This window comes from Xyrauchen texanus, chromosome 17, assembly GCF_025860055.1.
Source record: "Xyrauchen texanus isolate HMW12.3.18 chromosome 17, RBS_HiC_50CHRs, whole genome shotgun sequence".
Lineage (NCBI taxonomy): Eukaryota > Metazoa > Chordata > Actinopteri > Cypriniformes > Catostomidae > Xyrauchen > Xyrauchen texanus.
Window position 1 is genome coordinate 18,471,045 of NC_068292.1, and position 18,524 is coordinate 18,489,568.

The window sequence follows — 18,524 nt, forward strand, 5'->3', positions numbered from 1 at the left end:
GCTAAATTAAAAAGCTAATTTTCTGACACAACCACTTCATTTCGAGCAGCTTCTATAACTCTGTAATGTCACAGGTCAGCTTGAGTTCATGACTAGCCTTGATCCGTGGTCCTTCGGCTCTAAGTCCAACGCCCAATCAGGTGAGCTTCCGTGCAAGATATCTGTGTTGGAATAAGCCTGTAATAAAAGACTTCTACTGGAAGTAGAAGACCTTGTTATATAATTTTCCAAAAGAGCAACCATCCTGTTTCAATGCACTCATCTTTTTTTATGTGTAATTGTTACTAATTTTGATAAAGTAATATAACTTATTTTGTTTCTTATATTTCAAAATTAGTATTTATTGATGCAACATGTGCTACAAATGTCATTATTTTGTAGAAATATAGGTTTAAACAGGTTTAAAAATATAATTTTATATGTTATGCTTTATAAGGTTAAGCTTTATTCTTTGTATAAAATGGCTTTCAAACAAAAACGTTTATTAAAATATTCATTGCTATAACTGCATGTTTGCCATACATTAGAAAAAATAACTTGGCTTTAATATTAATATTTTACTTTGTGTGGTTCAAAAGTACTGAGTAAAAGTACTTAAGCTAGATACGTAAAGTTTGTTGAGACAAACTACCATGTTGGTCTGACAAAACCTTGTCTGAAATTAGTGACTTTTGGGGGTCACTAAAAATGGATGGGCCAAGTTTTCACCCTAGTTTTTTTCTCTCCACATTTTTCTTAACAATAGATAAGCAGTGCATTCAAACAGTTCATTCACTTTCAGAAATCAGAATTTATGCATTTAAAAAAGTAAAACAAATATATGTGTGTGTGTGTGTGTGTGTGTGTGTGTGTGTGTGTGTGTGTGTGTGTGTGTGTGTGTGTGTGTGTGTGTGTGTGATCAACAAATAATCACTAATATTCTGGGTGGGCCCAGGTCTAATTTGGGTGGGCCTGGACCACCCTTGGCTACAACACTGTCTGAAAGTTTTAAATAGTTTGAAAGAAAGAAAGAAAGAAAGAAAGAAAGAAAGAAAGAAAGAAAGAAAGAAAGAAAGAAAGAAAGAAAGAGAAAAAAGAGAGCATCTTAAAGAAGATTAATAGGTTTGTGATTGACAGCTGAAGTTTGAAATTACAAACATTCCAAAATGGACTCTTTTAAACATTCTGTCAATATAACTAGTCTAGGGAATTGATGGATACTTTAAAAAGGCTTAAATGATGCCTTAGCAGAGAAGAATGATAATGGTGGCCAAGCTGTAGGGTCATTCCAAACAGAATTTCCCAAAAAATGACCAAATAACCACTATTTTTGAGCCCCGCACCTTTCAGCCTTTCAAAGCTCTCACTATGGAGGGTAAAGTATTTGTAGGATATAGGGTGTAGGGATGATCACTTATGAATGGAACGCATCCCATCATTCAGACGAGTTAGAAAAGCTATAGCAGCGTGAGCCAGAACTGCCTGAACGCTTTGCCGAATTTCACCAATCCCTTGAATAGATACTGTTGGAGCCTACAGTCTTTGTTAAAATCATAATTTTTTAATGTGTTAAAATTTATGAAATTAAAGTATTTCATAATGTATTATAGCGCCTGTAAATATATAAATTTTTTATGCATAATTTGTAGTATTTACATTGAGTTTTCATGATGTATAACAAATGTTAAAATGGTACTGTCTCTTTAAGAACAGTGGCTGTTCAGCGACTGCAAAATAACAGAACAGGTATTAAAAGAGACTTAAGTAATGAAAACAGATTGCGTAGATCTCAACTTTAAAAGATAATTGGACCAGTGGGGGACCTAGAAGATAATCTGCCCCTGGTGATGCTAGTGCACTGAAATTACACACTTCAGCTGTAAGACTTTATCATCTTTGTTTCTGTGCCTCTTGCAGGTGGTCGTTGGGACAACTCCACAGGTCATTTATCAGAGGCTGTTTTGAAGGCATTGACTCCACCCATGCCAGGCTGTACATACATGCATTGCCAGCTGACCAGCAGGATGTGAAGAACACCTATGGGTGCCCAGCGTACCGCACCAAACTCCGCGGCCCCACCTACATCTGGAGCTTCCACCTCAAATCACGCCATCCACCTGCAAAGTGGGTCCTTGCAGGTGTGGCCCTGCTTATGTCTGTGTGAACAAGAGGCCACTCCAATCCTCTCATAGATTTTATCTTTGCTCAAATACATGAAATAGATATCTTTATTATATATATAAAAAAAAATTATTGTGTTGATGGAACCAAGTAATGTTATCAAACATTGTTAAATTGCTCGGAAGATCAGATTATAATAGATAATATGTTGTAATACATAATTATTTTCATACATTTAGTATTATATTGGCACTGTTTCAAAATTAATGGAGGTTGAGTATTATTTATTTTAATTAATGAAAATGATGTCATCATTTACTCACCCTCATATTGTTCCAAACACGCAAGACTTTCTTTCATCTGTAGAATACAAAAGGAGATTTTTTAACAGAATGTTAGGGTCTGACAGCCTAAGTCACCATTTACTGTACTTTTTTGCATCTTTTCTTTTAACATACATTGAAAGTGAGTGGTGACAGAGGCTGTCATTCTGCCTAACCTCTCTTTTTGCACTTTACAGAAAAGTCATACAGGTTTGAACAACATTAATGATGAGTGAATAATAACAGCTTTTTTATTTTTGGATGAACTAACCCTTTAAGACTTAGAGTAGCTTACATGAAAAGCAGCTTTTCTTTTTCTCAATCCAGTGCTCACTGAATGACACTATCATCTACCCAGTAGATTATGAAACAGGCTGATTTTTAAATGAGGTGTGTTTAACATTGACCCTCCATTCCTGCTGACTACTGATATATCACTGTGATTCATCTCATGTCGAGAAACCAATCTGCTATCTTTGAATGGCAAGCTTCATCTTCCAAGTTTTTTGCTCAACCTATATGTGATATAATAACAGCATATTACTACATATCATAATGCTGAAATCTACAAATGTGCTTTTAGGTAGTATTTTAGAAGGTATTAAAGGGATAGTTCACCTAAAATGAAGATTCTCTCATCATTTACTCACCCTCATGTCATCCCAGATTTGTATGACTTTCTTTCTTCTAAAGTTTTTTGAAGAATATTTCAGCTCTGTAAGTCCATACAATGCAAGTGAATGGGTACCTAATGTTTGTAGTTCCAAAAAGCACAAAGGCAGCATAAAAGTCATCCCTAAGTCTCCATTGTTTTAATCCATGTCTTCTGAAGCAATATGATACTGTAGTTGTGGGCAGGGGCGAAAATTTCATCAAAATGTTGGGGGGGACAATAAACATAACAATTGTCAAGAGCAATTTTTGAAGGTGACACCAAAGTTTTTTTTTGTTGTTGCCCCGTTTGCATTTGTATTATTTTATTTCTTAAACAATTATTTTAAGAATATATCATTATATTATTTACAATACACATATTTTAATGATATTTTAGGGGGGGGACAACCCTCAGATAGGGTGGGTCCTGACCCCCTCGACCCCCCCGCGATTTCCGCCTGTGGGTGAGAAACAGAAAAATGTTTAAGTCCTTTTATACTATAAATCTCCACATTTGACAAGCACTGACCAGTAGGTCGTGATTTGCACAAAGAATGTGAATTCCAAAAACAAAAGAAGAAAGTGAAGAGAAGGATTTAACTACTGGAGTTGTATTAATTACTTTTATGCTGCCTTTATTTGGTTTTGGAATTTTAAAATGTCTGTACCCATTCACTTGCATTGTGAGGCCCTACAGAGCTGAAATATTCATCAAAGAATCTTTGTTTGTGTTCAGCAGAAGAAAGAAAGTCTTACATATCTGGGATGGCATGATAGTGAGAAAATTATGAGAGAATTTCTTTTTTGGGTGAACTATAACTTTAAACAGGGTCTTTATATTCTACTTGATCACAAAATACAAACCTCTTCTGCTGTGTATGTCTGGGATTGTTTGTACACCCTTCTCATAGTTCTTTGCTATGATGCAGGCCTTGACAGGAGACAAGAAAATTATATTTCTGTCCCGGAGAGGGAACCGAGCAGTTAACTGTAGCTGTGTAGCTGTTCCTCCTCTCTCAGTGAGTCCAGCACAGTAGGTAATAATTGCTCACAACTGGATGGATCTGTAACTGTTTAGACAATTTATCATCTGTTCTCCCTGAACAGCCAACTAAGCTTTACAGCTTTTTGCATCAGAGAAAATCCACACTCTACATACATGACACGTATTCTTTTACTTTGATAAGACCCAAGATATTTAAAAGCATAACTGGTATGGTTCATTCTGTATTCCCACCACTCTGTGGCAGTAAGTGTATACTGTAGTTTATTTCAAACATTTTCAAACATTAAAGACCCAATTAAATCATATGATGAGTGCAGTTTTCTATTCTGTGTTGACAGTGTTGGGTAGAAACAGATTACATTTAACCTGGATTATGTCAAATCCAGATCAAGTACTTGTAATTAAATTACATTTTAAAATAAAAAAGTAAAAAGATTAGATTACCTAAAAAGTGTAATCCCAAAGTTAAAGTTATTGATTACAATTTTAGTCATGTAATTTGTAATCAGTAAAGGATTACTTGTAATCTACCCAACACTATGTGCTGTATTTCCAGTTGAAACAGGAAGTTTGGGTAGGACATATCGCAGGCATTGTCTCTGTTTTTTAAAAAGCCAATACACTTTTGTTACATCACAGTGATGATGATTTGCTATTTGCTAGTCAGGTTCAGGTGGTATTAAGGGGAGGGGCATTCTCATTCTAGAGCATCTGATTGGACAAAAATTTAAAATCAGTAGTAAAAGGTGAGTCCTCAGTATGTTTGATCTGTAATCCTAGAAGACAACCATAAATCTCTTTTAAGTACCTTTATTATCTCAGTTTTATTTGAACTTATCAAATTTTATCTTATTTGTAGGTTTAAAGATAGCTTTTATTGCAACTAATTACACAAATAAAAAAAGAGGAGTGGCAAAAAAAGTATTTTTCTTTAATATCAGGCTCTTGACAAAGAACATTGTGCAAACAGCAGCTACAGTCAGTCACTGCCTTCTGGCCTGTTTTTATTTTTTTGTAATTTATATAAAAAAAAAAACATTTTTGTATTTACAGAGTTTACATGTGAAACTCAAATGCATGAACAATCAGAATGGTCAATCAATGGTGTTTCCAAATCCTTCAGACCAACTACATCACATTTACAGTACTGCATCTTTTCCTCGTGTTTACAAAGTATGTTTCTAACAGCCCCCCATATGATTTTCCCATATATGTATATGCAAACATCTCCACTAAATGTTGTTCTAAATTACTTTTGAAATTCCTGATTTTTAAAGTGGTGGATTGGCTGAAAAAAAATAATAATAATGTGTTCTACACTACCGAGTGTAAGTGAGCTGTACAAAAACACCATCTGGAATCCCATTATGATGTATCTTTACTGTAACATATAAAATACTGGACTGTTTTAATTGTTCATACCTGTTGTAACTGTTTTACAGATGTCTTGCTCTTTCTGAAGCCAATTTTATATATCTCAGTTTCAGTTTCTTCACATAACTGAAAGGGATTGTTCACCCAAAAATATAACAAATGTCATCATTTACTCAACCTCATGTTGTTCCAAACCTCTATAAATTTCTTCTATGAAGCAAAAATCATAAAGGTTTAGAATAACATGAGGGTAAGAAAATAATGAACACATTTTAATTTTTGGGTGAACTATACCTTTTACCGGTGTACTTGTGTACTATACTGTAACTTGCAGAGAGATCTTTGGTTGTGTGAAACTCTGCCTCTAGTCTTTTTGATTGATGCAAGTGTTTGTGTCCCCTAGTGGATGACTTGCTCACCACAGACTTCATTTTTAGAAGAAGGATTTTGTCCTATCTCTTTCAGTAGTGGATCGGGACCCATGTGTTGTTCTATGTACGGGGTTCTAGTCTGTGTGAGAGTTCAAAGAGGGTCTGTTGATTGTCGATGATGTGCAGGTAGTTGATGTACATTCTCACCTCTACACTGTCCTTCTGGCACAGCATGTTTCCTGATTGATGAAAAATTCAAAGCCTATCAAATCTGCACCTCCAAAACCAAAGTTATGCTCTTAGCAAAGAGTATGTCTTAACTAGGTCAAAACTACTTTTTTACAGCAGAAGCAGATCTGGCTAATGCACAAATATATTCAGAGCTGAGCAAATCAAAGGTGACGTGTGTAATTTTTGTTCAATGTTACATAACTATTTTATACCAGGTTATTATCTAGAAGTGAGCATTTTGTAGATTGATTTCCCAGAAAAGTGTAAGCACTGTGGCTCTGCAGTGCTTGAGTGGTCTGACATAGCAAATTGGCCCAACCAATGGCATGCGTATGGAACAGGACTTGTGCAATGGCAAAGGGCTGGGAGCAGTGGTATTTAGGAAACCTGTTTGAAATCAGTCATTCTTTTTGAGTTTGTTGATGCTAGTGGCACACAAATTACACACGTCACCTTAAGTTTTACAATATATTATTCTGATTTAAGTGATTTGAGCACTTACCCATGTGATCTGTCTGACACTGCCTTAAAATCCGCACTGTGTCTGCTATCATGTGCTGCACACAAAATAAACCTTCATTAACTTGTTTAATTAATTTCAGAGAAAAATGATTTCCACAAGGGCTGTTGTTCACTTACTAGCTTATCAAAGTTGACCAGGTTGTCGAGAAAGGTTTTGTTGCCCTCGTGAATGAAGGTAATATCTAATCAAAGAGAAGATATTCATTCAGACGTCAATACAGAAACACAAGTGGGAATGAGAACTAGCAAAATCTCATCCAAATAGACTCACAAAGCATCCTAATCATGAGTTTTTATTCTCCAAAAAAAAATTCAACATTTGTGACGAAGCATTTTGTTGATCAGATGTTCTACGTGGTCCAAAGTCTCGCTCTGCACAAAACCTTAAATCTCTTCTTACTAGCTGTGTTTGTGACCCTTTGCATAGCAGTTTGAATTTAAAGGTATAGTTCACGCAAAAATGAAAATTCTCTCATTTACTCACCCTCTTGCCATCCCAGATATATATGACTTTCTTTCTTCTGCAGAACACAAATTAAGATTTTTAGAAGAATATTTCAGCTCTGTTGGTCCATACAATTCAAGTGAATGGGTGCCAAAATCTTGAAGCTCCAAAAATCACATAAGTCAGCATAAAAGTAATCCATTTGACTCCATTGATGTCAATGTCTCCAAAAGCAATATGGATAGGTGTGGGTGAGAAATGGAACAATATTTAAGTCCTTTTTTTACTATATATTCTCCTATCTGCTCAGTCAATCTCCACTTTAACATTCACTTTCTAGCAAAAAAGGACTTAAATATTGATCTGTTTCTCACCCATATCACTTCAGAAGACAATGATTTAACAACTGGAGTCAAGTGGATAACTTTTATGATGCCTTTATGTACTTTTTGGAGTGTAAAAGTTTTGGCACCCATTCACTTGCATTGTATAGACCAACAGAACTGAGATATAAATTTATGTTATTGAAGACAGAAAGTCATAAACATCTGGGATGATGGCATGAGGGTGAGTAAATGATAAGATAATTTTCATTTTTGGGTGAACAATCCCTTAAGTGCGGACAGACAAATTGCTTGTTGTTTGAAACTTGTCATATCACGCCCGGTTAGGACATTGCTGTGGGTGTTGTGTGCAGCTTATTAAGAATCATAAGTTTGATGCTTGATAAACAGCATACAACAAGTCAGAGAACATTTTACTCGCCTCACCTTTCAGAAGCAGAGGTAGGAATGGGATCTTGGGAGATTTCATCTTCCTGAAGGAATCTCTGTAGGCTTTGTGGTTTAAAGAAGGGTCCTGCAAATCATAGAAGAGCATTCATGTGTACAGTATATATTTGCACAAGTGTGTTTGTAATGCAATTTGTACTGGTTTGTCTTGAATCTCTTCCTCTGTAATGCCACCTGCTGTTTCCTCCCTGGAGGCCACAGGCTCTGATCTGATTATGGCTTCATATATTACATTCTAATGAGCCGTAAATAGCACAAAATTCTCTGGCAGGAGGGAACAGGAGGTGAACTAGCAGGAGGCAACTTAAAATCCTGATGAGACAATCACTTACTGTCAGGCTCTCCAGCTCGGAAAATAACTTCCTGAACTTCCCAGGGACTTTCTGGAAAAGGGACAGTAAAAATAAATAAAAAATAAAAAGTAGAAGGAATGAAGCCAAATTACAGCTTTAGTGGAGTTTGTTATGGCAAAGAAATATATATATATATATATACACTCACCTAAAGGATTATTAGGAACACCATGCTAATACTGTGTTTGACCCCCTTTCCCCTTCAGAACTGCCTTAATTCTACATGGCATTGATTCAACAAGGTGCTGAAAGCATTCTTCAGAAATGTTGGAGATTTGTGGGATGCACATCCAAAGCACGAAGCTCCCGTTCCACCACATCCCAAAGATGCTCTATTGGGTTGAGATCTGGTGACTGTGGGGGCCATTTTAGTACAGTGAACTCATTGTCATGTTCAAGAAACCAATTTGAAATGATTCAAGCTTTGTGACATGGTGCGTTATCCTGCTGGAAGTAGCCATCAGAGGATGGGTACATGGTGGCCATAAAGGGATGGACATGGTCAGAAACAATGCTCAGGTAGGCCGTGGCATTTAAACGATGCCCAATTGGCACTAAGGGCCTAAAGTGTGCCAAGAAAACATCCCCCACACCATTACACCACCACCACCAGCCTGCACAGTGGTAACAAGGCATGATGGATCCATGTTCTCATTCTGTTTACGCCAAATTCTGACTCTACCATCTGAATGTCTCAACAGAAATCGAGACTCATCAGACCAGGCAACGTTTTTCCTGTCTTCAACTGTCCAATTTTGGTGAGCTCTTGCAAATTGTAGCCTCATTTTCCTATTTGTAGTGGAGATGAGTGGTACCCGGTGGGGTCTTCTGCTGTTGTAGCCCATCCGCCTCAAGGTTGTGCATGTTGTGGCTTCACAAATGCTTTGCTGCATACCTCGGTTGTAACAAGTGGTTATTTCAGGCAAAGTTGCTCTTCTATCAGCTTGAATCAGTCGGCCCATTCTCCTCTGACCTCTAGCATCAACAAGGCATTTTCAGCCCACAGGACTGCCGCATACTGGATGTTTTTCCCTTTTCACACCATTCTTTGTAAACCCTAGAAATGGTTGTGCGTGAAAATCCCAGTAACTGAGCAGATTGTGAAATACTCAGACCGGCCCGTCTGGCACCAGCAACCATGCCATGCTCAAAATTGCTTAAATCACCTTTCTTTCCCATTCTGACATTCAGTTTGGAGTTCAGGAGATTGTCTTGACCAGGACCACACCCCTAAATGCATTGAAGCAACTGCCATGTGATTGGTTGGTTAGATAATTGCATTAATGAGAAATTGAACAGGTGTTCCTAATAATCCTTTAGGTGAGTGTATATATATATATTGATGTTAAATGTGCAGTGCAATATGTAACAATTGTCACATAATATTTGCCTTTTTTTTGCCAATGTGTGAACGGTTTGTAACGCAACTTAAAAAATAAGTCCTTCCCGGACTTTAGGTTGCCAATTAAAGCCTGTAGACTGATTTTCATGCGAAGGGAGTGGGTTGCTTTTGCTTCTCTTCCGCTATTCAACAGCGACAACTGTCTGCAACACTAGGTAACATTATCTCAGAGATGGAATCCAGCAAACGTCAAAACCGACCCTGAATTGGCATTCTTCTTATTGGACAGGTAAGTTTACATAACAGCAAAGCATGTGAAATATAGTGCCATAAGGATTGATCTGTATAATTTTAGCTAACTTGATCTTGCCTGCACAGTAACTGTCATAATCAATGTTAATCTGTAATTATTCAGCAAGGTAAACAACAATAACACGTAAAATTAATGCTAGACAATGTTCAAGATAATGCAAAAAGCTCAATTCATTAGTGTAATGTAACTTGGTTATACAGAAAATATATACAATCCATTATTATAAAACAATAGCACCTATATATCAAAATTACAGTTGTGATGGAATATCAACATATTTATAATGTAGTCTATTTTATAAACAGATACTGTCATCATCCACCAAATTTAGCTAACAGCTATTGATAAAGCTGGCTAGTAGCTAGCTAATGCCTAATAGTCTATCTCATAAATGTATCATGCAAAGAAAAGTGATTACTTCAAACTACAGTCTCGTATAGTCAGACCTATATTCACACTGTTTTTAGCCCTGTTCCAGCACTGGAGAGTTAAATTTAATTTGTAGTAAAACAAAACATAACTGTGTAATTTTAATTATGCTACCTCATCTGTCAGCATGATGAAGGTGAATCACGTTCAGTCTCTTTGTATGTTTTGGATGCTGGCTCGCTCACGTCCCTATGGAGTGTGTGCACGAGCAACAGGTAGCTGGCTGAAGTTCACTTAACGGCCACAGGTGTCATTAATATTAAGGTTTTCTGAATCTTACATACTGCACCTTTAACAATGTGACTGCACTACTAACTCCTCACATAAACATTTGTGGTGTATGTCGGTGTATTGGGGTTGGTATCATCCTACCTCCCAAGTCTGGGTGAGTCGACTGACAGCTGGACTGTTCAATCCCATAATGATAGCAAAAAATGAGTTTAGGTTCCTCTGTTCTTTACAGCTAAGACAAATTGAGAAAAATAATATTATGGAAAGAGAGGACAAGAAATGAGAATTTTTTTTTTTTTTATATGTACATCAAATGCTTTGAGAAGAACGAGATAAAAGAAATGGCTTTAACAGATACCAGTAAAATAATGCTGACAGTAAAAACATTGTGGAGATCACCAAACTCCCCATAAAACAATTTAATGCAAAAAGGTTTGTGTGAGTTTAGGGGCAGGGTTAAAGGATAGAATATATAATTAGCTCAGTATAAAAACAATAGAAGTCAAAAGAAAAACAAATGTGTAAACTCACTGTGCTGCGATCTTGATAAATTTCTTGAAAAGCTGCACACGTTTGCAGAGGGTCGGACACAGAAGCACTTCAGTCATCACCCACTGCTGAGTCTCATTACAGCGCTGTAAAAGCTGCTCCAGCGCCACTGTGTGGCCAGTGCTTGAATCGCGGCTCAGCGTAAAAAACACCAGCTCTTGCTGCAGGGTTATGGAAAATTGCATTACTATTGTTGTTGACAATTTGTTGTGGATTTTTCTTGTTTTATTTTACAGTACTTATTGTGTAAAAAATGAATAGGAAACCTGTATTACTTCATACTCTATTAGGGGCTTCCATTCAGTTTCATTGGATTATAAAAGAAAGAAAGTTTTTTTATTACAACCGCAATTCCAAAAAAGTTGGGACAGTTTGAAAAATGCTTATAAAAACAAAAAGGACTGATTTGTAAATTATGTTCACCCTTTGCTATATTGAAAGCACTACAACTACACATATGATGATTTACCTTGTGAATTCAATTGTTTTTTGTTTTTTAAATGTACTGTAATTTCAAATCAGATGATTGCAAAACAATCAAAAATGTTTGAGTCAGGGGCAATTTAAGACTAATAACAATTTGATCAGTTTGAAGGCAATGTGAAACAGGAGATGTTAAACAGATGAGGCAATTGTGTCATAGTATATAAGGAGCCTCCAAAAACAGCCTAGTCCTTCAAGATTAAGGATCGTTCAAGACTTGTCAATTTGCCAACAGATGCTTCTGTAAATAATCCAGCACTTTGAGAACAATGTTCCCTAAAGACAAATTGGAAGGATTTTTGGCATTTCACCCTCTACAGTGTCCAAGATATAGTTAAAAGATTCAAGGAATCTAGTCAAATCTTGATGCATATAGGGCAAAACAAAAACCACTTCTGAATGTGCATGATCTCTGATCCATCAGGTGTCACTGTCTAAAAAAAACGTAATTCATCTGTAATGGATATCATGAACATGGGCTTGGGATTACTTTAGTAAACCTTTGTTTGTCAACACCATTCGCTGCTACATCCACAGATGAAAAGCAGAAGCCCTACATCAACACTGTCCAGAAGTGCTGCTGACTTCTCTGAGCTCGATCTCATCTTAGATGGAAATTAGAACAGTGAAACCATGTGTTTTGGTCCGATTAGTCCACATTTCAAATAGTTAAAAAAAAAAAAACAGCTGTCGCGTTCTCTGGGCCAAAGAGGAAAAGGACCATCCAAGCTGTTATCAGCATCAGGTCCAAAAGCCAGTGTTTTTATGAGCCAGGGTTGTGTCAGTGCCCATGGCATGGGTAACTCACACATCTGTGAGGGCACTATTAATGAAGAAAAATTTGTAAATATTTTGGAGCAACATATACTGCCATCCAGCACTGTCTTTTCCAGGGACGTCCATGCATTATCCAGCGGGACAACTTCAAACTACATACTGCCCGGATTACAAGTGCATGGCTGTGTAAACAGAGAGTGTGGGTGCTAGATTGGCTTGACTGCAGTCCTGACCTGTCTTCAATTGAGAATGTGTTGTGCATTATTAAGTACACCATATGGCAATGAAGAACCCATACAATTGTGCAGCTGAAGAACTGCATAATGGATGAACGTGGGAAAATTCCACAGTGCCTAAATGCTATGTGTAATTAGAAGAAATAGTGATGTTTCACAGTGGTAAACACTCGACCGTCCCAACATTTTTGGAGCATGTTGCAATCATCTGATTTGAATTTACTGTACATTAAAAATAAATAAATTATTAAATAATTAAATTCAAAAGGTAAAACTTTCAATAGTGCTTAGTGCTTTCAATATAGCAAAGAGTGAAAATAATTTACAAATAAGTCCTTTTTATTTTATTAGCATTTTTCAAACTGTCCAAACTTTTTTTAGTTATATTTGTTATGATTGTAAATCTTAAATTCATAATTTAACTTACTATAATTATGTACATGTTTACCTGTGTGCTAAACAGTTTCATTAATAACCTACTAGCAGGTACAGAATTGTGTGCGTGTGTGTGTGTGAGAGAGACTTCACCTCATGGACATTACTGAAGAGTCTCCAGTCACAGTTGGTGAGTGAAATAGCTACATCCCATGTGTTCATGCTAAGCATCTTCACTGACCGCTGCTGTAGCTGTCCGTTATCAGTGAAGGGACTCTGACAGAGAACAACATTCACATCACACTATCATTCATCCGTTTGCTTCAGTGCAAGTGTAGTATTCTATGATACTTTCAGCAGTTCATAAACTTTTTGACTTCAAGGTAATATTCATAGACCACTTTCCTCTGTCAAAAACATTGTCCAAGAGAACATACAGAGGTGCATTTTTACCAGCGTGAGAAACAGGGTTTTAACTAAATATACCATGCAGCCATACTCTTAAGTTCACAATGCAAAGTTCCCTACCCTGTCCATACAGACACAATTTGTGAATAGTAAGCTAAAACTGCTCAATCAGAAATTGTGATAACAGTTTTCAGTCAAGACAAATGTCTGATGGATTTAGCATGTCGATGTGGGTATGACATAGTTATAGGATTTTGGTCTTGGCGGACTAGATCTGCAACACTGCTGTTGCTGCATTGCCAGTATGAAGACTTACTACAGTTAGACAGACTGCACACAGACATTCTACTGCCCAATTAGACAAACGCCAAGACATGCTGCATCAATAATGTACTGTATGGCATGCTGCCGCACAATTACTAATAAATATAATCCCCATACAGCAGATCTAGACATGTAAAACTGAAGAGGAGTATGTTTTAGAACTGGCTGACTTTAAATGTTAGACAAAGAGAGAGCACGCAAGTTGATTGGCTACCCTATTACTTTTCAAAGGACCTATCAGCTTACACCATGTGAGACGACTTAACAAGTTACATGTGAGGGTACCTATTGGCTGACAGATATCAAGTACATAGAACCTATTAGCTTGCCCCATGTAGTTTGATGTCTGAACTTAGTCATAAACTATACTGGTAGATGGAAGTTAGCCTATCATGACAGAAGTAATTTGTTTACAGAAGTCATAAGACTTGTTTAATTCATAGGGTCAGAAAGAGAGGATGGGAAATTATCCTGAAAAACTACATTATGGCTGTTCTTGGTGTAAGAAACCCTGACATTTTTGGGGGGCTTTCAATCAATTAAAAATGTGTTGAAATAATTGCATGACTTACTGCTTAATTAATCAAATTCATCACAAATATCAATATTTGCTCATAAAAGCCCCCCAATTAAAGATCATTTGTATATACAATAATCATATAAAAATGCATTTTTGTATGATTATTATAGTTTGTTTTTTTATATTAAAGATACATTGTAATAAATTGGTAGCCCTATATATATATATATATATATATATATATATATATATATATATATATATATATATATATACAAAGCTACAAAAGTATATGGCCTCTAAGATTTGTACTATTCTGTGTGGAAAACAGATTTACTTTAACAGTCTCACCATGATCTCAGTCAGGTCTCTTCTGCAGGCGTGCAGCCTATCTGCAGCGCTGAGTAAAGCAGAAAACACACACTGATCCGACTGAAGCAGAACCCTCTCTGGAGAAAGAGAGACAGAGAGAGAGAGAGAGAGAGAGATAGAGAGAGAGTGAGGAAGTGTCAATGGCAGAGAATAAGCATATACAGCAGGATACACTATGTGTATGTGGACACCCAAATACCATTCAATAAAATGCATTTGATTTTAAAACTGTTGCCATTAATAGGGAGTTGATCCTCCCTAACAGCTTCCACTCTTCTGGTGAAGCCTTCCACAAGATGTTGCAACATGACTGCAGGGATTTGCTCCCATTCAGACACAAAAACATCAGTGAGATCAGGCACTAATATTGGGCAATGTGGTCTGGCTTGCAGCCTGTGTTCCATTTCATTACAAAGGTGTTTTTGTGAGGTTCAGGTCAGTCAAGTTCTTCCACACAAGACAGACACAACAGAAAAGGGGGTTGCCACAAAGTGGAAGCACACAATTCTCTAGATGTTATTGTATGCTGTTGCATCAAGATCTGTCTTCACTGGAATTAGGATGCCTTGCCAAACATGTTAATTACAAGGGAGCATTTAAACTTTTGAACATGTAGTGTACAGAAGAAAAGAGATAAAGAAGTGAAATAAATTATTTGGCCCACAGAGGTCAGTAGGGACCTTGCAGAAAGGGATGCCTCATGAACAAATAGTAAGCAACAGCTTTGTCAATCAACATGAAAACAGGCATTCAATGCGATCAGACCTCCAGTATATGTGATGGCGACCAGCACCATGTCATCCTCAGCGCAGTCGAGCCGTTCAGCCAAAGTTCTCAGCAATTCCTGCACACACACCTCACTGTGTATCTTTACACTCACGTATGAGTCTATAGTCACGTACACACGACACAGCACTGAGGAGACACACAGAAGCACTGCATCAGTCACATAAAAATGTTGTGAAACAAGATTCTCACCTGCTGTTATTCGTAAACAACCTGCCGCTGGTCTCCAGCAGCTCTGCAGGCAGTATGAGTGCTCCAAGAGAGAGGGAGAGATATATGAGGGAATATTTTATGAGCTTACCTTCCTTACTCTCACTCTGATCTCCTCTCACTGGGTGCCAGCTCTCCTTCAGACTCAACTGATGGACGAGAGCTTTATTCTGAAACATAGCAAACACAATAGCATTGAGAATAGTTTTGCCTAAGAAAAACACACTCACTAACACACAACTCAAGGCCATACTGAGAGTCTGATGTGTATAGAGAGAGGTCCACCGATTCTTATATATATATATATAGATATATATATATATCTAAATATATATATATATATATACGAATCTCATTTGCCTCCACATCTGAGACAGTCAACCCACGCATCTTATCACGTGGCTTGTTGAGCGTGTTACAGCGTAGACATAGCAGGTGTGGAGGCTTCACCGTGGTATCCACACACAACTCACCACACACCCCACAAAGAGCAAACCACATTATAGCGATCACGAGGAGGTTACCCCATGTGACTCTACCCTCCCTAGCAACCGGGACAATCTGGCTGCTTAGGAGGCCTGTCTGGAGTCAAAATAATAAAACACTTTATATTTGGTTAAAACTTTTTTAAAGAATACTTCATCTTGGAGACTGGGTAGCTCAGCAGTTATTGACACTGACTACCACCCCTGTAGTTGTGAGTTCGAATCCAGGGTGTGCTGAATCAATCCAGACAGGTCTCCTAAGCAACCAAATTGGCCCGGTTGCTAAAGAGGGTAGTCACATGGGGTAACTTTTTCGTGGTCGCGATTAGTGGTTCTCGCTCTTAATGGGGCGCGTGGTAAGTTGTGAGTGGATCGCGGAAAGCAGCATGAGTCTCCACGGTGTCATGCACAACGAGCCACGTGATACGATGCGTGGATTGACTGTCTCAGAGGTGGAGGCAACTGAGACTTTTCCTCCACCACCCGGATTGAGGTGAGTAACAGCGCCACCATGAGTACCTACTGAGTAGTGGGATTTGGGCATTCTAAACTGGGAGAAAGGGGGATAAAAAAAAAAAAAGAAATCTTAATTTTGAACATAAGGATTATTTAATTATAGAATGGATAGCTCTGGTCATGGATTCTGATTGGTAAATAAGTAAAACTTTCAATAATTATTCACACCAGGAAATTATGAGGCATAATGTTACAGAATACATTATAGAGACTATTAAAAGGGTCATAGAATGTAATTTAATTTAATGTCACCATTTTCAGCTTTCTCTCTGACATTTAAATTTAAACAGCCTATTTTACTACTATAGCTTTAAGATATGCAGCTTTATAGTGTACAGCTTTAAATTCAATAGAGCAAGCAAATTCCTGTTTTTCACGATAAGGCCCCTTTAAAATATTAGGAGTTCAGTCACTATGAACACTAAGGTGGAATTATTGACATTCTGTGTGGGTAACATCACGGATGGCTTTAACTCTTACCTTCCTTAGCGGAGAGTACTCATCTACCGTGCTGATGGAGAGAGAAAGAGAGACAGAAAGAAATCAAAGTGTGGAATGAGCAAGAGGGATCATTTGAAATATAAATGTGCCTTTATATCAATGCTGAACATTAGAATCCCTCACACACTGCCAGGAGCGGTCGTAAAAAGCCCTTTCTCATTCAGATCAGGACTTCTTGATCAGCGCTAACATAAAAATTTGACACGTGGTGATTTACTGATTACCTCATCTAAATGAAACTGCACAACGCTCTCATCCCTGCACACCTCATTCTCATTAAACAGCCTGATAAAAGAGAGGGCTTTATGGTCTCCATATTCCGATGCTACACTAATTAATCATTGGCCATGAATGAAGCACTGGCAGCCGTGTGATTTATAGCCGAGAGATCATTGCCAGGACTGATGCTTACTAAACAGAGATATTGGATCAGAGCTCTTGTACAGTACATTAGTTGGAAGTTTTGACATACTTGACTGAATTTATATTGCTGAGAATGCCCAGAGTTTGCTGATCTGTAGTCCAAGCAAAGGGGGTCTACTTTGACGTTGTTTTTGATTTGTATGAACATTTATGTGTTTTTCGTGTTTTTTTAGTGGTTGCTGCGTATTTCCCATACTTCCATTTGTGTTATTAAATAGTTGTACTTACTTTATTCAAAAACATGGAAAATGCTAATATAAAGAATAAGTAGGTGTGTCCATAAGTAGATGTTGAACTGGTAGCATACAAAGTTATTTGAATGCAGACAATTTCTTACATGCTTTCCACTAAATTATTTTTATAATAAACATGAACAGACAAATAATATAAAACAGTGAAATCGCTCACAGTAACTTCACTTCTCTGTCTTGCCTACACTCGGCTCCAGTACCTCACAACAGATGGATGACGTGAGCTCCACTGGCTTCCTTCCATTGGATGTCACTCCCGAATGTTGCTCATCATTTGCATAAAGTTAAACTTTTCTCAACTCTGTTGTGTTGCTCGCCATGCCCACATCTTTTAGCCAGTGATCTCTGTCACTCATGTTGCCGGACGTTGCTTTGCTCTCATTGAAAAAGAATGGGAACGTGTCTTGTTGCGCTTCGTAACATTTTTAGATTTTTTTTATATATATATGTTGTTCCTTTAGCTGTGAATTAATGTTATGAATCTAGGAATTTCACACAGAAAACATGTTTGTTCCCCTGGCTTAACTGTCAACTTTTTAAATGGCTTGAGCTCAGGTCATTTAAAGCCACAGCCTTTTAAATTCTGTTAAATGAATTATAGCTCAGTTATCACCAACAGCAGAACGTCTGTTGAGCAGGAAATGACTGATGAGGGCTTTAACTGTCAACACACTGCGAGATGAGAATCACAAACAACAGCTTCTTTGTAATATGATTTCACTCCTTTATTATATCTCTGTTCTCTCCTCATGTCTCCCAGGGAACACACAAACAGAGAGACATAGTCATTTCATTTTGGGTTAAAAACTTGAAATTGCACTTG

The 18,524-nt window shown here is 37.4% G+C and overlaps 1 protein-coding gene across 1 annotated transcript in view; it reads right to left on the bottom strand.

The window, feature by feature from the left end:
- Positions 1 to 4,999: 4,999 nt before the first annotated feature.
- The window catches only part of LOC127657630 (rap guanine nucleotide exchange factor 5-like), a 77,103-nt gene continuing 63,578 nt past the window's right edge, over positions 5,000 to 18,524 (bottom strand). Inside the window, exons 15-26 of the mRNA XM_052146497.1 lie at positions 17,007 to 17,037; positions 15,617 to 15,695; positions 15,295 to 15,444; positions 14,509 to 14,606; positions 13,059 to 13,181; positions 11,017 to 11,195; positions 10,627 to 10,717; positions 8,150 to 8,200; positions 7,797 to 7,884; positions 6,699 to 6,763; positions 6,562 to 6,616; positions 5,000 to 6,067 (exon numbers count right to left, since the gene is read on the bottom strand). Of these exons, the coding sequence (XP_052002457.1) occupies positions 5,949 to 6,067; positions 6,562 to 6,616; positions 6,699 to 6,763; positions 7,797 to 7,884; positions 8,150 to 8,200; positions 10,627 to 10,717; positions 11,017 to 11,195; positions 13,059 to 13,181; positions 14,509 to 14,606; positions 15,295 to 15,444; positions 15,617 to 15,695; positions 17,007 to 17,037 (1,129 nt within the window). The 3' untranslated portion in view covers positions 5,000 to 5,948. The remainder of the gene's footprint in view (positions 6,068 to 6,561; positions 6,617 to 6,698; positions 6,764 to 7,796; positions 7,885 to 8,149; positions 8,201 to 10,626; positions 10,718 to 11,016; positions 11,196 to 13,058; positions 13,182 to 14,508; positions 14,607 to 15,294; positions 15,445 to 15,616; positions 15,696 to 17,006; positions 17,038 to 18,524) is intronic.